This window comes from Embiotoca jacksoni, unplaced genomic scaffold (genome assembly GCF_022577435.1).
Source record: "Embiotoca jacksoni isolate LCO1_2020_lvr unplaced genomic scaffold, fEmbJac1.0.p SCAF_11, whole genome shotgun sequence".
NCBI lineage: Eukaryota > Metazoa > Chordata > Actinopteri > Embiotocidae > Embiotoca > Embiotoca jacksoni.
The window spans coordinates 10,696,956-10,718,537 of NW_027185241.1; the positions used below are offsets into that span (position 1 = coordinate 10,696,956).

The 21,582-nt window shown below is 40.3% G+C and overlaps 1 protein-coding gene across 4 annotated transcripts; it reads right to left on the minus strand.

Moving 5' to 3' along the window:
• Positions 1-1,057: 1,057 nt before the first annotated feature.
• On the minus strand, positions 1,058-9,234 carry tcea3 (transcription elongation factor A (SII), 3). 4 transcript variants are annotated; one of them, XM_069143123.1, is made up of 21 exons: positions 9,035-9,234; positions 8,246-8,308; positions 8,018-8,123; positions 7,774-7,879; positions 6,116-6,607; positions 5,921-6,031; positions 5,564-5,665; positions 5,407-5,475; positions 5,200-5,301; positions 5,002-5,070; positions 4,725-4,784; positions 4,486-4,569; positions 4,310-4,378; positions 4,150-4,212; positions 3,973-4,047; positions 3,139-3,299; positions 2,898-2,959; positions 2,587-2,736; positions 2,258-2,404; positions 1,521-1,592; positions 1,058-1,431 (listed from the first exon to the last, which is right to left on the minus strand). In XM_069143123.1, exons 1-21 carry the CDS (start codon positions 9,101-9,103, stop codon positions 1,423-1,425), a joined length of 2,241 nt encoding a protein of 746 aa, XP_068999224.1. In that variant the 5' UTR covers positions 9,104-9,234; the 3' UTR covers positions 1,058-1,422. The 4 variants fall into 4 exon arrangements, with proteins under 4 accessions (XP_068999224.1, XP_068999225.1, XP_068999223.1 ...); XM_069143124.1 differs by having other exon boundaries at positions 5,002-5,067; positions 5,921-6,034; XM_069143122.1 differs by having other exon boundaries at positions 5,921-6,034.
• Between the last annotated feature and the right edge of the window lie 12,348 nt (positions 9,235-21,582).

A 21,582-nucleotide genomic window follows, 5' to 3' on the forward strand; every position in this document is an offset into this window, starting at 1 on the left:
GCACAGATTATTAATCTTTACGTGCTTGTGTGATCATTTCCAGAATGAAGTGCAGGTTAATGCACCATTCATTTTTTTAATTTTTTTATTTCCTGTTTATCTGTTAAGTTTAGGTTGAAGTTCAGGTGACATTTTCCTGCTTTGGTGTAACTTTAAGCTCAGAGACGGATGTTAACAAACCAGAGTAACACAGTCAGTGGTTATGCTTTCCGAGCGCTGCCTGAGCATCACCAGAGGACTTTTAATGGTGGAAATGATGCAGAAGAAGAAAATTAATGCGGTTTAAACTCCAGATGGTAGATACCCAGCCAGAGGGCAGCGGGGAAGATTTTGTCTCTCTTTCTTCTCAACCGAAATAAAGACAGTGTCTCTGTCATCAGAAGCGAATTTTACACATTAGCTGTATGTGGGAATTTGTTCAGATACATCAGATTAATGGAGTGTCATTTAAGATATTGTTCATCACAAAATAGACTTCTTTTCTGATTATATATACAGTTGAATGGCTTTAATATTGTCACATTAAGACTTCAGTAGCACCTCTGTTCTACTTCACCAATCTTTTAGAGCAGCACTTACAAGCAAGCTTCTAATTTGTGGTCAGTAACCTCTGAAGAAAAAAAATGTAATCGTGGGAACTGAGCTTTGAGTTCTGATGAACTGCTGCCATCTACTGTCTGTTCTCAGTGGTGCAACAAAAAAAGCTCCTGTTACACTTTTCTCATTTTAAATGTGTTAAATTTATCTGTGCATAAAAGGTACAAAGGATTAATACCACATACTAACAGTCAGTATCATGTCTGTTCGATGTTGCATCTCAGCCCTCGTGATATTTTAGAGGACTGAACATACGATGCAACTATTGAACAATTGCTCAGCTTATAATTTTCTTGCTGCAGTAATGTGCCTAAATACAAAGAATGAAATCTTAATTAATATTATTTGTAAATAAATCATGTTTTGAACTAAATAATATTATATAATAATAGGATGATAATAATAATAAAAGTGTAAGAAGTGACTGAATGTTCTTATCAAAAAGTTTAAAAGGCAATCATTTTGATTATTTATGCGTTTTATTGGAATTAGATATATACAAAGTTAACAGCTGCAATGTGACATAGCATGATAAATGCATTATGAGTCTCTCCATCGTGACAGCACCATGATCATTATTGATGAGTTACAACTGGGTTGATTTAATGACTCAGTCTTCAAACTGACATTCATCCTCAAATTGTCAAATAAGGCAAACTCTGATTAGCACATGCGTATAAATCTCTAAATTTCAAGTAAAAATTGTAAATACACCTTTTTCGGTTTAAATCACTAGCTGCAATCATTTATAAACTCCCTTCCCTCTCATTATAGAAAATAAGCAGTTCAGTGGGCACAAAAAAAAGTGGTTTCACCTCAAAGGCATCAGCAGAACTGAAATTTAGAAAAAAACAAAAGCATTAAAAATGGTTCAACAAAGTATAAAAGATTGTAAGAGATGAGTTGTTGAGAGCAAGACGTACCTTCCAGCGGTTACCACACTCATTGCACAGAACGAACGTGGTCATTGGCTCATCAGCACTACGTGTCTGCACCTAAAATAAACATAGAGGAGGTTTTCACCTAAATCAGACTTTACGCTGAAAAGAAGCAATTTACACCATCCAGAGAAGTCAATGAAGCTGAAACGCATTACTCTCTTCATTCTAATTAGTTTGGAGTATTTCCACCAGTGCAGCACAGGCTTCTCATAACTGCACCCACAAACTACCAGTTATTAACAGGCTCAGCGTGGGTCTGTAACACTGTGTGTAACAATAATTGATTTTTCATTATTATTGTAACAGCTGGAGAAACGCTGTTCTGAGACTGTGAAAAAGGTCATTAAAATCACCATCTGCTTTACTTTAATATAACACACACACACACACACACACACACACACATACACACATCGTAATGTGAAAATGTATTCCTCTCCCTTGCTGGTTTTCCTCTACGTTTTTGTGTTCTGTCATTAAATATTTTGAAATTGCACCTCAGTCTGAAGTTGAAGGTACAGTAGGATGGAAGCACGACATAAATGCGGGCACAGAAGCAATAACCTACACACCTCTGTTGCACACACTCACTTCGACAGCCCCATTAAAGCTAAACTTCATTTCACTTGAGTCTGTGGAATTTGTCTTTAGTAGAGCATGTGAGGTTTGGTTCACATGTACTTCGAACTGGTACATACTGTACGTGCCGGTCTGTTTACCTGGTTGTAGGTGCAGTTCCTCTTCTTGCACTTGCCGCACTGCAGCAGGTCAGTGGAGGTGCCCCCAGTTTTGGCCATCTGGTGCTCCCTGATGGCCTCCTGGGTGAGAACGTTCCTCAGCTGTTTCAGCTCGTCGCTGGCCATTTCCTAAATAAAGTTGATGTGTCGCAGGAGCAGAATGGGACAATGTGAAGTAAAGAGAGGAAGAGACGAAACAGGTAGGTGCGTGAGACACAGAGCTATGCATGAACTAGTAACGTGCATAAAAACAAATCAGAGCATCACAAGAGTTCATTAATGAGTAAAAGTGAAGTCGCAGCACTCTGTACCTCGGCCGACATGGTGGCGATGCGCCTTAAGTCAATGCTTCCAGCGAGTACATTTCTGCGAAGCCCGGGGTTCTTGGGGTCCTTCAGGTTGCTGATGCGGCTCCGCACTCTGTTCTTATATTTCATGTCAGTGGCCCTTATCTCCTGGTAGATATGTGCGGTCACACAGTCAAGGAAGAATTAATTCCACTGTGGCACATATCTGGTGATGTTTATAATGTCAAACGGGATGCTTTCCAATTGGTCCATCACTGAATAAACTATAGATAAGTCAAACTGGCCATAATGGTAAATAATTAGCTCAACTGAAGGATATGATCTTCAATCTCTGCTGCCATGCCATCACAGTTAGATCCAAAATCTTTGTAGTCATCTGTGAAGACCGGGAAATATAATTCATCTTAAATCAACATACTGCATGCATATTTCAGTGTGTTTCTCCTGCAGCCATTTGGTGCTAAATGGCACTTTGCAGTCTGTTTCACTATGTATATCAAGACATAAGCTGCTGCAGAGTATACTGTTGATGGTAAAGTGTAATCTTAGCCTCACTGTCTGTGCGCAGGGCAGCTGCCAGCATCCCAATGCACTTGTCTCTGACGGATTCTCCGGTGGCCAGGTGAGGGGACAGCGGCGCCCCAGGTGAACTGAAGCTGGGTGACATGGGGCTGGTCGGGGTGGTGGGAGTTTTTGGGGCTTCAGTTTTGCCCTTTCTGTAGAAAAAAAAACACAGAAGTATGTTTTAAGTGTCTGCGTTTTCCTAAAGCTGGTTCAACTTTATTATGGATTATTTAGAACATTTAATCAATCACAACGCTGCACCCACTCACATAAATGAGGCTTTAACCTTTATCTACAATTATTTATTAACTTTCATTATATAAAGCACTCGTCAGAAAATTGTATCAACAAAGCTGTTGTTGTTGTTGTTGTTGTTGTTGTTAAAGAAGCCACATTAATTTCTATTGTTTATTTTGAGTTGTTTCTTGCCATCCACTGAAAGTTACCGCCAGCTACAAGCTAACTTTTTCCTGTGTGTCTTTTTTCACCAAAGACAGCTGCATGCTGCTGCTGAAATCCAGACTGACAGGAGCATGAAAACTGACACAAACAGTTCAAGGCTATAAAAATTTTTTTTTTTTTTTAAATAACTACAAGGTGCTAAAATACTCAGTACAGCTGAAGGAAAACTGCATAGTTGTATTATAGTTCATGGTTTCTGCAAACTCAACTCAACTCAGTTGAATTTTTATAGCACTTGATCTCCTCTTCACTTTATGTTATATTTAGCTGGAATGATTATAAAATAATGGTGACGATCTGCAGTATTAATTGTAATGAACCTACAATGACTTGAATATTGTGAAAAGGATGATATTGAAATACCTCTCCATGCTGTCAATAGAGGGCTTCCTCTGTGGTGGTCCAGGCTGAGCAGGCTTGGAGCTCTGAGACTCTCTCCTTTGATGCAAAGTCAAAGTCATTTATGTCATTTCCACTTTGACAAAGAAAATCATTTACGCATGATCAGTCATTTATAGTGAAATGGAAGTGAATCAGCACCTTTCAGCTGTTAGCTTCTTTGCTGGTGGTGGGCTGCTCTTCTTTGAATCAGTGGATTCCCATCTAAGTAAAGAGACACTTTCAGTAAATCTGAGTTCAATCGAGATTTGATGTTTCACTTCAAAGTATGACTGAGGTTTTCGGTGCATCTCACTCGTACCCGTCAGGTTTGGAGTCAGTTGAATGGCGTTTCACGGGTTGGCCGGACTTCGAGTCAGAGGAATCCTTCCTGCAAGAAAAGAGAGACAGTTGTGACACAAATATCACATACAGTGTAAAAAGTACACACTTGGCTTTATGTTGTACTGTGGAAGTTATTTCCTGGCTCCTGCAAACCTGTGTTTTTCTTTTTGACCATCTTTTTTGACCTCCAAACTGGGCTTTTTAGGAAGAGGGGGTTTAGAGTCAGATGAATCTTTCCTGACAAAAGGAAACATTTGTGGATGATTTTGAGCCAAATCCAGCCATTAAAAGTAAAATAAACTCATATCCTCATGTGCAGAAAACCAACACAGATCACATAGAATGTGACACCCACAGTTTAACAGGCATTTTCACACACATGACTTGCCAACCTTTCTCTCTTGGCTTCATCTGAGTGTTTTTTAGACACTTTGCTCTCCACTGAGTCTTTCCTGCAAAAAGAAAAACGTTTTGAACAGGCTTTAACGTCAAGTGCCAATGGCTAGGGGGCTCCCAATAACATGTCACAATACTAATCCAACACAGCTCTGTTTTATGTAAAACCAATGAAAAACAGAGATGACAGTGTGAGGTCACTGATCCTCCAGAGGCAACAGCAAACTTATTTTTCAAGGATGACTGAGACAGAACAATTTCCAGATCCTAGACCTTTCTTTTTTCACGTGCTCTGACGTCTTTTTCTGTGGAGGAGGCTTTGAGTCTGTTGACATCTTCCTGCTGCAGCAAACAAAACAACGCAGAAGAAGAAAACTCCAAATGAAATTCTAGGATTTTTTTTTTTTCCCCAAATATTCCCTCTGACACTTCCAGGCAGGACCGCATGCAGGCTGTAATGACAACTCAAACCTGTCTCTCTCCTTTTTCCCATCCAGCTTCGGAGGAGGAGGAGGAGGGTGAAGGTGAAGAGGGAGTGGAGGAAGAGGAGCATTGGGATCCGGAGGCTCTTTTCTAAATGGGAGGACACCTGTAAGCTGAGGTGACTCGTTTCAAAATGAGAATAAGTAATAGCAGCAGATATCACTGTGATGCAATGCAAGTCAGCATGAGCCTGACCTCAGTGGTGGAGGATGAAGGTGAAGAGGAAGAGGAGCAATAGGAGCATTTGGGTCCGGCGGAACTTTCCTGAGGTGAAAATCAGCATCTGCATGAGTTTTGCTGAAAATCTCTTTTTTCATCTCATCTTACAAACATGCACCAAAGCACGCCTGACCTCTCTTTCTTTACTTCCACTGACGGTCGCTTGGCCTGCGGAGAGGCGGGCCGGGGGACGTGAGGGTGAGGATGTCGGGAGGAAGAGTCTTTACTGTCCTTCCTGAGCACAAGTCACAACAATACAGATCAGAGCAAGACTCCGCGACGATATAGTAAGCTGTTCAGGCACATTAACACACACCTGACAGATTCATCACAGCATGCACCATGCACAGACACCATCCTGTTCGGCCGTGTGTCCAGCCATACAACTGTGGGGAAAAGTGTCGGTGCATATGAGTAACTCAGACCCTCATGCAGTAGCAGCAGCAAAACTTCTAGTGCTCTTTAGCTCAGGCAGCATCAGAGACCTGACCTGTCTTTTTTCACTACCAAAGCCGGACGTTTGATCAGAGGAGGAGGCCGCGCCCGTCGAGGAGGAGAGGGGAATTTGGTGGGATACAGAATAGTGCCGTCCAACACTCCTCTCCTGAAATAAATCATTCACACTGAACCTCTGCTGGACCTTCATGATGTGTAATGATCAGTTTTCAAGCCACCACCTTCTCACCTTTCAAACATTGGTTTGTGAACATCCGCAGGTTTCTCTCTCTGTGGTTCACTCAGCGGTCTGTCTCGCGTGATGGTCGGCCTCTCGTGTCGGCTTTCTTCTCTGTGTCTGTCCTTCTTCATGTCATCTGCACAGCTGTGCTTCTTCAGCTCCTCAGGGTGTTTCCCTTTTTTGATCTCTTCCACGTGTCTCATCATTTTTGGTTCTTCCAACAGTCTTTCTTTCCTTGGTTCTGATTTGTGTTTGTCACTCTGTGGATCGTGTACAGACTTCTGTGTCTTGTTATCCATGTCCAGTTTGGGATTTTCTGCCGGTGTTTGTTTCTCCTTTCTGCTTTCTTGTGGCTGTTTCTCATTTTGGAGGTTATCTAAATGCTTTTCATCCCTGGGGTCATCTGCGTGTCTCTTTTTGTGTTTGTCATTTTGCGTTTCTTTTGCGTGTTTTTTGTCTGGCTCTGACTTATGTTTCGGTTTGACATCCAGTCTCCTGTCACTAACGGAAACAAAATGAAGTGTCATTTTTACTTCTGTTGAAAAGCCAAAAATGTACTTGGTTTTGGTTGTAATGCAACCTTGGCCCCATTCAGAGAGGATTAATATTAAGGGTTGAGATGGGTAAAAAACAAAAAACAACCAACAATCAGACAAATTCACTTGTATAGGATTTAAATCTCTGAATAGTACTATTTAAATCAGCACACCTCCACCTCAAATGTGAATGGGGAATTGGAAAACATTCAGTGGTTTAGTTAAAAACTGTTCATGCAAAAATTAAAACATTGAAGAATAACACTACTTTCATGGCTTTTGATCTATAAACACACTTGTAAACATGACTGCCTTGAAAATGACTTTGAGAATCTGTCAAATTACTGCCTTATATATTTCATATCAGGTTTTGGTTTATGGGAGGCTGTAGCTCAGTCGGTTGAGTGGGTTGCACACTAATCAGAAGGTTGGTGGTTTAATCCCAGCTCCTCCTATCCACATGTCTAAGTGTCCTTGAGCAAAACACTGAACCCTAAAATTGATTGGTGTTGTAAGTCACTTTGGATAAAAGCATCAGCTAAATGAAATGTGAAGTTTTGTAAATGATTTCTGTATTGTATAATCTGTTACAAATCTCTAACATGAAATAAGGCCTCATTTATGTTTATAGTATACATCAGACCATTCCTACATTTTTGTATCTATGAAATGTTCTCATTTAATATTTATTTTTTTACCAACAGGTATGAATGAAATCAGTCCATCTGGAGCTGAAAAAAAAATGATGATGCAACACCACTTAAATGACAAAGATGTGAAGACACGGTGGTTTAAAAGCCACCATTGTTAAGAAGCAAACTTCTTTATTTAAAGTTTTGTATCATCTTTAAACGATCAATAATTTAAAGTGGATAAGATGCTAGATTGTGGCCTGCAAGCAGCAAACTGCCTCGACACTTTTCTATTCTATGGTTTGGGCCATTTTTCAAAGCAAATAAGAAAATGCAGAAATAGTGTAGGCCAATTGTAATGTCAAGTCACACTCGTCACTCTGGGTGCGACAGGTGTTGCCGATCTCCATTTCACCCTAATGTGTGAGGTCCTTGTTAAATGTCATGTGAACTGCACCTGCATATGTGATGTCTGTGCAACAGCTGTGAACCAACTGACCTGCTGTGTGTCTCGGAGGGGGAGCTGTGGGGAGACGCTGCTGTTTTGCTGGAGTCCAAACCGTTCTTCAGTTCAGCCGGTTTCTCAGAGTGAGGATGGCCAGAGTCTGTGTGAGTGTATGTGGGGGGAGGGGGGGGAATCATATCAGCAAATCATTCTGTCTGTGAATGTATTCATTGCACAAACAATTAATTAACTGCCTTGTAAATTGTGTGTATGTAAATCCGTGTGACAATGTCAGTACCCAGAAGTCTTTTCCAGTCTTTAATGAGGACCTTTGCCAGGGCAATGACTTCTTCATCTGTGCAGTGCTTCCTGATACCGTTCACAGACATGCCGATTCTCGTTTCCTAAAAATAAACATGCACACAAAAAGTCCACCGTGAGCTTTAACTATCATGGATTTAATCTGTCAAATTGGTGCAGGACTTTGTGTAGAATGGAAATGATAAATCTGTACTCTGGAACACACCTGGAGAAGATTGAGTGTCATATTGAAGCCTTTCAGTTCCTTCAGAAGGTCCATGGCACCCTCCTGTACACATGAAATAATGACAGTCAATGTTATTGTTGTTTTTGACTTGTAATTCTTGTTCATTTAGAAATATATAATAACGATGTAAAATACAGATTTGAAAAATATGAACATAAAAAAACTCAAATCTGCGGAGTAAGCAGTAACAGTTTCACTTCTGTATTGTGTTTTCAAAAGCATTCAAGACATACAAACTAATGGCACAGCCTACATTTAAAATATGCACGACACTGGGCATTAAATAAGCTTTCCTGCTGGCTCTGATCACAGGCTGGAAGTTACTACAGCGTTATAGTCTGCAGCCCTCTGTGTACGAGCGCCATGAAACAATGTCGTGTTTGCACATTCAGTCACAACACACGCACGACCTTCCCTGCAGGCCGCGTTGTTTACTTTCTGTTGCACACTTTGATTACCATTAAACACGACAAACAGCGGAAGATTTGCATAAAGCTGTCGACAAACAGGCAAAAGTTGAGCCACAAACTGCGGAGCTGAATCGTCTTACAGGAGAAATGTAAGCAAACACCTGTTGATCATTTGTTACAATACAGTCAGGCTCGTGTTACACGAGTGCAGACTTCTCAAATGGAGAAGAAATCAAACTCATTTTCAACGTAAACCGACGTAGTGGAAACCATTTCACGAGAGCTATTGACGGGCCTTCAGCGCTGCACGAGGTGGCAGGACAACGCGCCACCTGTGGGTGTCAAAATAGAGTCTCACCGTGTTATTTCTAGACACCATCTTGTCCAGTTTTTTTGCAATCCGGATGAGATCTTCCTCTCGAGTCATTGCTGCATTTAGTCGACCATAAACCAATCAGTAATGTCGACTGGATATCGATTTAAAAACTCTTTCAAAATAGGAAAGTTTTGATCCGCTGCAGGTCGGACTTCACGCACGGCGCACTCCATTCAGCCCCAGAGGCGTGTCTTGCTGCAGGACCCCAGCTGACCAGCACTGCATATGACAACAACTAAATATAAACGTTGTAGTAAACGCATGGACAACTGAAATAACTACGAGGCAATTCAATTCAAGTACATAAACTCTAAAAAAAAATACTTCCTCATTTCGTCCCTTCAAGTAGAAAATCAATTCTTTTAATTTCAGTCGTCTCTACGGTCCTTCATTTTATTGTTTTCTTTATTATTTTTTTTTTTTTTAGCTAATTCTTCATATTGTGGCCGAATTATATCACTTGTTGATTTGTGCTTCAGATTCTCCACTCAAACGAGTTCATTGTGTAATGATTAATCTTTCCAAATTGAAGGCAGGACACAGTGTGCACTCCAGTTATTTGCACGCATGCTACTGTGCCAAAGAGGAACGTGACACTGAATCACAGTTTACCCCCAAAATGATTATCTCACACACTACTTCAGCACGCTACAGATACCAAGTTTACTTTGGCACACTATTATTTTGTTTACATTTATACGTTTAGATTAACCGTTCTTGATTTGTTTCTACGTGTTTTCCACCAGAGGGGGCTGTCGTGTAAGTAAACTAGACATGACTAATTCATGAGAATTATCTTACCTTATGTGTGCTTCTATTTGGTTTTGCAGTGCAGGACCTCTCAAGACTTAACACATAATTTGATCCCATATTCAGATTTGGTATAGATTACGTTTTTTCAACAATATGTTCTTCTTCTTTTCAAGAAACCTGATTGCTGAAACATTTAGGGTTTGACAATGTACAGTTTTCCAAGAAATCAAGAGACACCTTGTGATACTATGATATCCTACTATTGATCTAAAAATGTATTATTTAAAACGTCTTGAGCCTGTAATTGCATCCGTGTGTGCTGCTCACGGTCATCCTCTGAGTCCTGCAGTATACATAGTGAAATTGCTGAGTTCAGTTACACAAAAATTCAGGGAACAAAATGACTTGAGATGACTTGAGCAAGTGCTTTCCACAAGGTCCTTTGTATCCTTGTAAAAGTGTGTTTGTATCTCATCTCTGACAACTTCTTGGAAGCGCTCAACTACAGACTGTTTTCATAGGAAATCTCTTCCAAAGGGAAACACGCTCCCAGAATTTAAAGGCATCTCGGTTTACTCCCACAGTCTACCGGGAACCGAGCCCCGGTACAGTCCAGATATTAGAGACGTCCCTGCTGCTCGATTTTCCAACTGTTGTGGGGAGCGAGAGCATTTCACAAGTTTCTGCAGTTTGTTTTTCATGTTACACCAAATATCAGCGGGATGAAGAGACTAAATTGGTTTAGATCTCTCTTTCTCTTGTCTGTAACAGTTTATGGACACAGTAGTACTCTGACTTAATTGTATATCATTACAGAACAGTATTGGTTGGAAAGGTTAAATGCCTGCCCTAAAGGTAAAGTTCAGGATTTGTTATATGTTGAAAGCCCAAAATATGAAAGGCCCATTCATCTGAAAGCAAACTGTGACACGCTTGTTTGTAGTGCAGGGATTTGAAGATAACTGTGTTAATGACGACAGGTGAAAGTACCGGCTAAGAGCTTGTCTTGAGCAAAGCGCATTATCTCTTTACACCGCTCTTACACAACAGGTACAACCCACCCCTGCCTCTGCCACAAGACAGCATTATGTCTGGCAAGTACAGGTAGAGGCAGAGGCGACCAACTCGAGAAGTGGGACAGCTAAAGAGAGGAAGCAGACCAAGAGGAAGAACCAGCAATCAAGATCAACCTGCCACATCCTTTAACTCCTAAACAGTGCGGCTTGGGATTGTGGAAATGATGAAGAAGGAGAGGGAGAAGACATTTTTTTTACAGCCCTTCTGCAACCTCTGACCCCTTTCCCAGGCGCTCAGACAAAATAAACTGTCTGATCTCTCCAGCAGCCTTGTTCTCAAACCTTAGATCTTACGTTATCCCAAATGTTTCCAACAATGTTCAATCCAGAGAAGAACTATTTTAATCAAGATAACTGTCTGCTTCATTAGGTCGCCTGTTAATGGCGTCATATCCACTTTACACCTGCTTTCTATAACTTGGGAAAGACCAGATGATACATCAGAGAGTGAGGAAGGGACTCAACAACTAACGAAAGCCACTCCTATCACACTGTTGTTTGTGTTGCTCACAAGTGATATAGCACGATTATTCAATGCTATTTGCTGCGCGTGAATATAAGTTTAATGAATAAATTTGCCTTTGTCTGTCATGAGTGACGTCAAATCCCTTTCTTTCGGCAATGGTGGTTGTTTAACAATAACAACAACTCCCAAAATCCCACACTGTGAGATCATCAAACGCTGTCTTTTATTACCGTTTAGACACTTAGTAGCAGAAATGATGTACTGTGTGTTTAAAGCAACAAGTCGATACCACTCTTATATCTGTCCTTTAACCCTTTGCACTCAGGAGGTCCCCGTACCAGTACCAGGCTGTATTTTGTATTATTTTTCAAAGGCTGGCGAGCTTTGCTCATTCATTGAAGAGGCCAAGTGTTAATACGATTTAAACGGATTTGGTGGTTGCAAATTTGTAGTTGAGACTTTTTATTAAAGGTTGAATAACACCGGCACATACTCACTCATTGTTACAAGGCCGGTATATAGTCTCTCATTTACAGTTTCGATTAGATGAAATAAAAAAAAAATGAATAGAGTCTTTTATATGTCACTCTATAAAGAGTCTGTAAAGAGGCCTGGTGATGGGGACACAGAGATGTATTGTTTTTGAAAATTATCCCTGTATCTTGTCTCCATAGCACTCTTTATTTTGACTTTAAAGGTAAGCTGTTACTGCATTTGGGGATATTTCTTTCCAAGTGGAAGTTTGAAAAATTAGCCAGGCTTAAATGGGTTAATTATGAAGCTTCAGCCGTTAGCAGCTCAGCACAAGGGTAAAGTTAGCCTGGCTCTTCCTGAAAGTCCAAAGCAAGAAACAGCCGGCACATAACATCCAACCAAACCACAGCATGCCATTTTTACAGTTTGGTAACCTATTAAACAAACAATATAATTTACTCATGCAGTGAGCATCAGAGTTTTTCAGTCTCTGCTTTGCTAACTGGCTGTTCGCTGTAACTTCATGATTAATGGACGAATTCTCATTCAGCTCTCAATGAGAGAACAAGTAAGCAGTACAGTTTTTTTTCCATAACTATGCATTGCACAGTGGAGCACTAAGAAGAGCATCTGAATACTTTATCCACCTCTGCATAGGAGAAACATGTACAGAAAATCCTACATGTATTGTTGTTTGCAGTGAATCTCCCTCACCCTGGATTCCCAGCGGTGCTCAGGCTTTACATAGTTGCATAACTGCATCTGTGTGCGTTCCCATACATGCATTGAAGAACCCTCAGCCTCTGCGACTGGGTTTGAGACTCTATCATTAGCCTCTCAGGTCTGACCACATCAAGTCCCGTCTTGTCTTTGTTTGTGAGTGCAGTAGAAAGTTAAAGGCGAGCTGTGTTGGTCGAGCAGACAGAAGAAAGTGGTCGTTCGTCCCTTTACTGTAGCCTACTGTACGTCCCTGCACCTCGCCCAGTGGTACTGTCTCTGCCAGTCAGACCAGAGACGCCAGGCTGGGGCAATTATGGTAATTTTTGGATGACATCAGACCAGAAAATGAATGATTTCATACAGCTGTCAATTTTTTTTTCAGGATCTGGTGTAGGATGCAGAACCTATAATAGAGCATGTCAAAACAGAGTGGGAGAATTGTTTAGACGTTCACATCTGCACTTGGTAGGAAGGTAATCCCAGGCTGGTGGGGCTGGTTTGTCTGCTAATAATGACCACTGTTCAGTGTCGGCACTCACAAAAAGTAGGCTGGAGCTCCCTGAGAGGTTGGACCACCCAAAGACTTTAAGAACATCCTTGTACCTTCAGCAGTCTCTATTTATGGCCACACACACACCAAATCTGCCATATCCAACACTGTTTTGGCGGTGCCACGGTTTTAGGCCACCTTTGACCAAAATAACTGGTGGTGTCACCGTTAAGACTCTATCCAACCGAAATAACTAAATGACTAACTAGACTAAATCTGAATTATGCACTGAGAAAGAGATGTTTAACCTCATTCCTGACTGCAAAAAGTACCATCGCTGTGTCACCCAAACTGCAGATAAGGAAAAAATGAGACACAGAAAATGATTCACTCTATAGCTGCACAGTGAATATTCCAAAGATTCCTTTAAGAGCAGAAAAAGGTTGGAAAAGCATATGTAAAATATGTACTATAACTTATCCACAACCATCAATTACACACTGGCACACTGGACAGACACTGAGTCATTTGTATAGTGTGTCTGCAAAAAGATCCTGTGGTTCTTCCCAAGCCTGCGATTTGATCTCTGGGCTCTTTTCGTTTGTGCTTGAGCTTTGGCCTCATGCTGACAAACAAGTGCATAACGTCTTTGGTTTGAGACTGAAAAGGCAGAAAAAAATACTTTTCAATAAAAAAACAAATCAGTCATGAATGGAAAAGCAGCTTGAAAAAGCGCTGCGGTTTTGTACAGCGATAGCATCTTAATTCAAAAACTGGGACTCCGATTCAATAACTGCACTAATTACTAAAAAACTAAACCGAGCATTTAGACAAAACTGTGCTAATTGACAAAGCAGAGTTCCCATGCAAACAGTCTGAATTGTGTTTGTGTGTAAATCCCCTCTTAGTCTCATTTCCTTTTCAACTGCCCACTAATCCAATCACTGCACCGTAGTTCAAAGCCTGCAACCTCTGCTGCCCCCCCCCTCCCACACACACACACACACACACACACACACACACACCCTCCACCCCTGCTTTGGCAGCTTTTGCACTGCTCTCTGTTGGAATCACATTCTGCAAATGAGATTTATGAGAATCAGGAATCAGATTTAACACCAAATAAACTGTTGACTGTACAAAAGCAGCTAAATCCTCAGTCACACACTTGTCCAGTTTGTTGTAGTTTAATTTAAGAGTTTTGACACTTCAGATCTGCTGAAAATTGTTGTATTCATGCCTTTTTTTTTTAATACAAACTGGTGTTCATGCGACCTCTGATATCAGTCACTAAATATCATTCTAGTAATTTATAGATGTCAGAAACAGTCAAATACAAAAATCAAATGGAAACCAAAACGCGTGGTAACAAGAGAGAAGATATGTACGGTACCTCTCCCTGCCATAGTTTAGAATATCCATAATGTAAATTACTCACATTTGTAAAACAACCTTTTACCAGATGATCCAGCTACTAGATACAAACAGAAAGTAATAACCTGGATACATTTTATGATGTCTTGACTGTAACACTTCCTCTGACCTTTCAGATTTCACTGACAGTCTTCAGGTAGTAGACCTGTGAGAGGTTGTCATACTGTCTCATTTCTTTTTCATCAGCTTATCAAATGTTTTCTGTAGTTTGCACTGATGGTTTCACAACTTATTGCACCAGGTGCTGTCTTATTGCCTGTGTGGCCTTTTAAAGCAGAACTCCTCTCCATTGATTCAAGTCTGTGAAAACAGTTGTGTAATGTCCGGGGGAGCTATATTTGGGGATTCAGAGGTTGCTGTAATAAAGCCACATGCAATTTCTAACAAAAATCCTGTAATTTTAATTTGGGTACGTAATATAAAATAGGCAAGAGGTATTTGAGATGAGACGAGAAGATGCAGTCGTACTGAGAATTGCAGGTTCTAGTATTTTTGAGCATGTGTGCTTTTCCCATTTGATCAAGTGTATATTAATTGCTGCAGTCTGAAACGAAATACAGCAAATGTTATTATATTTTATTTTTCTGATTACTTTGATGCCTGTTATTATTTAGATTATTTAAGGGCGACACCCACAGCCAGAGATATTATGTTTTCAGGTTGGCCATACTGTACGTCCTGTTCTTGTGAATGTGATATCTCAAGAACGCCAGGAGGGAACTTCTTTAAAACTTGGCAAAAACATTCACTTGATACCAAGGATGAACAGATTTTACTTGGGGGTCAAAGGTCAGGGTCAGTTAGAGCCCAATTTGACACATTTACATGAACATGATATCTCAGAAAAGCTACGATGGAATTTCTTCAAATGAGGCACAATTTTTCACTTGGCCTGAAGGATTTACTGATTAGAGTTTGGTGGGCAAAGGTCAAAGTTCAGGGTCAGTGATCTCGCCTCCTCCTCATTCATCTGTCCCGTTCTTGTGAACACAATAATCTCAATAACACTTTGAGAGAATTTGTTCAAACTTGGGAAAAACATTCATTTGCTACCAATGTTGACCTGATAAGATTTTGGTGTTCAAAGGTCAAGGTAACCGTCACTTTGTATTGACCCATGGTTGTGAATGCAATATTTCAGGAAAGCTTTGAGGGACCTTCTTCAAATTTGGCACAAATGTTCAGTTTAACACAAGGATGGCGTGTATAGCTTTAGGTAAACAAAGATCAAGGTCAACAGGACCTCAGGTCCCTCTTTATCCGCCCCATTCCATTCTCATGTACGCAATATCGCAGGAATGCCTGAAGAACATTTCTTCAAATTCAGCACAAACATTCACTTTATTCAAGGATGAACTAATAACATTTTAGTGACCGAAGGTCAAGGATGCTGTGACCGCATGATCGTCCTATTTATTCATCACACTCTTGTGACTCTCAGGAACACTTTAAGGGAAATTCATCAAATTTGGCACAAACAGTCACTTGGATTCAAGGACAAACATTTGTGGCCATAACGCAAGAATTCATCTGATTATTATGATAAAATTTCACACAAATGTTTAATAGGATAAAATAATGAAGTAATTACATTTTCAAAGGTCAAAGGTCAACTTCACTGTCATTATAATGTTCTACAAAAACAATTTAAGGTCCTCTGTGTTGTCGGGCGGAAGAGATGATATATTTCATGAGTCTGAAAAAACATGGAGGTAAATTGCAACTTGACTGGTTGGCAGAGGTATACAACCTGTGTTGTATAATATCATTGAGTCTTTCAGGAGTTATTTCACCTCTCAGCGAACTTCTTTCATTCACCTCTTGCTGCCATTGTTTATGAGGTGTTATTTCTTTTTTTGTTCCTGTTTAACTGAATGAAACATTGCACACTGGTAACTAAAGTTATTGTGGGAGCAAAATACAGTGATAATTTACATTTTTTCACAATCTGAGCTTTGGCCAAAAAACACAGATCACAATATATTGTCTCTGCTGACCATTTACGGTATATTTCTTTCCTCAACTGGATTTATGTGGGAGGAACAAAAACAGTCAAATCAGGCGCAAAACAAATATGTACATCCAAAATAAAGAAACTCAGGTTGTGATAAGAAAAAAAAACAGCTTGGCTTTCTCAACATCTTTCAGCTATGTTCGTTTCAAGTTTTTGTTGAATTTATTACGACCACATGAGACTTCAACAGCCCAAAGGAAAAGGAATCCTGTCCAAGAGCTCCAATGAAAAAAAAACCTCCTGATGGCCTTGGAGGTCACCCCAAAGTCAACACAAGCTGATTGTTAAAGCGTGGGCGATGTCGTGACCAAGGGGTCTTCAATGATGATGTCAGGATCTTTACTAATGGCTGTACATGTGTGTGTCTGTGTGTGTTAGAGGAAATGCATGCCCTGTGTGTTTTTCTGCACCATTTGGGGGAGGTTGAGGAGGCTGATGTGGGTATTTGTTTCTGTTCTGGTTCACTGACAGCACACAATCGTACTCTGTCTACGTGGGGTCCAGGAAGTTACAGTCTCAAAGCAGAGGAGGCGTCTCCGCCGACCGGATGCCTTAATTCATCTGCTCAGCTTTCCTGCGAAGCAGATCACGTGACAACAATGTGTGCTTTACATTTTGCACTTTTATTCTTACAACACCACGGTAATGTTGTTGCATGCATTTATTTATTTATTTTTGACTGCTGACATGTAGCTTGCTTTATCCAGCCTTAAAGAGAGGGGGGAAATGGACATAAAGGACATCTCTTTGTCCTCAGGAGGAAATAGAGAAGCAGAATCAAAACAAAAAGATCACGAAGATGAGGAAAAGTAAAGTCATCCAATCAATTCATTAATGTATCTGTGCTACAGAGCTGTGGAAATCAGGTTATTGTGTTACATCACTTGGCTGAATGCCAAAGGTTACAATTAGCTGCCACAGGATACTTCAGCAGGCCTGGATCACTCCTCTTTAACTCTACAGTTACAGGTGGAGAAGTTTTGGTGTAAATGTCGCTTTTAGTTTGTAGTTTTTTTTAGTCACATTAATACAAAAGTCTGTTGATTTAAATAACACAATAAAAAAAATTTTTTAAAAACGTGATATATGATCTAAACAATTATTCAAAGGTAAGTAACATAATTGTACAAAGGTGTGTAAAAGTAACACTGGATGGATGAGGAGGATCTGACTGAGTTCAACAGTCTGGCAGCAACACCTCCTCATGACTGACCGGGAATGGGGAATTGGGATTAGGTATAACTAACAGAGAAAAACAAATTAAAAGAATAATAAAAAATGAATTCTTTACGTCACCGGTAAGTAGTGAAGAGAGGTCAGTACAGATGATCTGCTCTTGTAACCAGTGAGGATTTGACCTGCTGCATTTTGAACTGTAACAGCACAAACAACAGCGATTCAACGTTTCGGTAATTAAGTCTAAGTGATAAAAGCATGCAAGAGATATCTTACTTACAACAAGACTGAGCGAGCTAAGCAGTTTAGTGTTTCCATGTGCTGTAGTTATTCAGTTTGAGAAACGACCTCCGGGAAGCAATAAAAAAAAAAAAAAAAAAACGGACTGGATCGCGTCTGCGTTGCTAGGGTCGTTACTAAGGGTCGGCCTACTTCCTGGAGTGGTAAACATTGCGCACGTTACGTTCACACCCGACGTGTTGCCATGGAAACAGAGATCACACTTAAGTACTTCAGCGACGCTTACAGACCTCAGCGCGCGCGCGCCCCGGTCCTGAACGCACCACCGTCGCGACAATGATCACGTTAAAGCACACCCTCTCGTGTAATATTGATTAATTATATCCTCTGGAAAAAGAAAGAGGCTTGTATGAGACGTAGGCTCACACGAGTAGATGGAGCAGGTTGTTTCAAATCTGCATGTTCTGGTGCTTCACTTCCAGTTTAGTCAGTGACTGGAAAATAAATTGTCCAAAGCACACAACAGACTGACCAAAGTCAGCACACCATGCGGAATAACTCAAACCTAAAATAAGTTTTATTGATCAGAAAGTACAGCGAAAGATGGGGGTTAAGTTATTAACAATATCACACAGGAACATTTTTTTTTTTTTTTTTGTATTTTTCTTGGTGTCTTCCTGCCTGCTCCACAGCTTTTAGCAATAAACTTTAAACCTTTTGGTAGACAGACAAAATTATTTCATGAGAAAGGGAACTGCTCGGTTTTATATCTCACCATAAAAACTTGACTGACACTACAAGATTTACATTTATCAACAAAACAGCTGGAACACAATGGTAATTGCATGCACATAATTCACTCCCACTGACTGTTTAACGAGTGCGGTTTGATGTTTGGAAAGTCATTCAAGTAATAATTTGGAAAATCCACTGTGTTCCTGCTCAGGACCAGAAAAGTTTTGTCTTGGGAATCATTAATTGTATGCCATCAGAAGTATATTTCCAAAGATTAAACATCCGATTCGGCTTCATTATCATATTATTGTTTTAAATAAATGCAAGCAATTTATGTGTTTCCTGAAATGGAAGTTCTTCTTTTGATGAGTCATGAACTTCATAGCTGTAGTGAACATGGATATATTTGTATGTTTTAATATAAAACTATGTTGTTAAAGACCCCCACAACAAACAGTTTGTCAAAAGGATATACAATAAAGTTTCAAAACCTGTAAACAGTGTAATGTGGTGTTGCTCTGACAGGTTGTTTACATCTCAGACCAGAGAAAAAGCACATGTGAAATTTTTTGTGGAGACAGCCCTGACACTTTTGACAGTTTCCTGACATTGTTGATACTAGTTGCAGATGCACGTGATTTGGAGCAAATAGCATAATGTTTCAGAAGTGAAACGTATACTGGCCAAACAGATCGCTGATTTATGTGTTTTGATGAGGCCTCATTTTCCATCTCATCTCAGTTTCAAACGGAGAAGAAATGCAGTTTGATAGAAATGCTGGTTTTGAGTGGGAAAGTTGCCATCCTCAAAAGTTCTCCAATAACCTTGGCGCAACATCAATATGTGGAGCGTTTAACGATTTTGCTCAGATTAATATCAACAAAAAGCCATGGAATTATTAGAACCAGATCAAGCTGATGTGCTCAGCGTACTGGTAGCCAATAACCCCAGTCACTCGCAGCAGGAGGCAGATTGTGGGGGTTGAGCAGCCAGACGACTGCGGCGGCGGTGGGGATGAAGAGCGGCTGTGAGACATGTGGAAAATCTGAAATGTGGAACAATGACTTTTACTGGGCCCTGAGTAAACAAACCCACATCAGATTGGACCCAGGTCCTCACGCATGAGTCACCCGTCTCTTGAAAACCCCACATGGAGATCTTCAACAATCCTCTCTCCACTGGTGTTGATGAGGAGCACAGCTAAGCCCCTTCGCGTGACATTACGCTTCCTGTCTTGTTCCAGGAATGCAGGAAGGGGGACACCTGTGAAAGGACCCTTCTTGATGAGCGCCACATGACATCCAATTGGTTTGACTGTAGGAGGCTCTCACATGGTAACCATCACTTGATCCCACTTCTGAAACGTGTCTCACATCACCTCAGACATTTGAAACTTCAAATAAGAGAGTAAATAAGAGCCATATAACGATGAGTCAGCAAACAGTGGTGTGATTGAACCGATTCTAAAAATTCTCAACTGTAACTGCTATGTTTGTTGCAACAGAAATAAAGCTCAACAATGCTCCACCCATTTTAGTCATAGTAGTACCAGCTGGACTTTTTAGTGAAATGTGCCACGCTCAGTAACCAACAGTCCCGATACAAAGGACCTCCACAGTGTAAAGGGTTAAGGACTTATCAATATTGTTAAAAAGATTAAAACAAGAATAATATTTGAGAATATATATTGTAATATAAATATTTGAGAATAAACTTTCAGTCTCAGCCTTTTAAGTCAACATGAACATGTCATAACCAAATGTAGGACCCAAATGCACAACAGAGGCACGATTGCAGCAAACAAAAGACTTCACTTTGAAAGATACGAAACACAAAGGGAACTACGAAGTCCAGAGTCCTGGCTGGGTACATGAAAAACTGATCGCAGAGTGGCTGCAGCTGGGGCTGATTGGGGAGCTGGGAGCAGGTGAGGTGGGTGTGGCAGGCAGGGAACTCGGCATGGAGGGAGACAGATGTTCTGTGTGGACTATATAGTGGGTGAGATCCATTCGGATTGGCTACTTGTCAATTACATAGTTCACAATGTACTAAACGATCCGGACACAGCAAGCGAGTCATGAACTTCTAGAGGGTGGAGGGATTGAAACACGGGGCAAACTGAATAATACAAAAATATAAACCATGAATATATAAACCTCGAAGATTGAAAATTTAGCAAAGCTCTGCCTCTTTGGTTACTGTTGTTATGTCTGTCAAGCTTTCTGTTCTCACACAGTACTCCGTTTACAGTGATAACAGTGGGAGATTCACCACTTCAAATTCTCATTGTTCCAAGAATTAATCATTTTGAATTATTTTTTTTAGACAATGGCGCCACGTAAACTCTCTTCAGGTTCATGCAAACCAACAACTCTCAAAGGGAAGTCTTCTGAGATCTTTTCTTTTTGATGTGTGGTACACATCAGCAGATTCTTCTTGTGAACAATGAAATTAGTGTTTTCAATAAGTCAGTTTAGCCTATGGTTTCACATACTTTTTCCAACCAACATTGTGAATGATATTCAATAAGGACAAGAACAATGCAGTGATTTGTGTGCTATTAGTTAAAATATATAGTTCACATTTGTAACATTGTGATAAAAAGTTGCCCATATTTATTCACATTTCTATTTGCAGGCAAATAATTCAAAAGACTTCTATAACTTTTTCGTGTCACTGTACTAAACAGACCATGTGGTGATTTTGTCCAAAAAAAGGGGGAACTTCTCAGTCTCAACTACATCCATTTTGTCCTTATATCAACGTGAATTACATGGTTGTAGTGTAGACTTTCGTCACGTGTGTTTGTGTGGGTGTATGATGTTAAAATAACAGGCAATAGTTTGATCTTTGCCGCAGAGTGAAGGGTGTTGAGCTGTTGCGTTCTCATAAAATCGGTTTTATAGTCGAACGAGGCAGATGTTAATTTGTGCTTTCAAAATCTTTTTAATT

Bases quoted from the DNA above. Each gene is read 5' to 3' on its own strand.
- tcea3 (XM_069143122.1), bottom strand. From the start codon at position 9,103: ATGACTCGAGAGGAAGATCTCATCCGGATTGCAAAAAAACTGGACAAG. The intron at 4,785-5,001 runs GTCTAGGATCTG...TTCTTTTTGCAG, and splicing joins GAGCACGTGAAAAAAGAAAG to GAAAGACTCAGTGGAGAGCA. The intron at 4,570-4,724 runs GTTGGCAAGTCA...TCCTTTTGTCAG, and splicing joins GATGAAGCCAAGAGAGAAAG to GAAAGATTCATCTGACTCTA.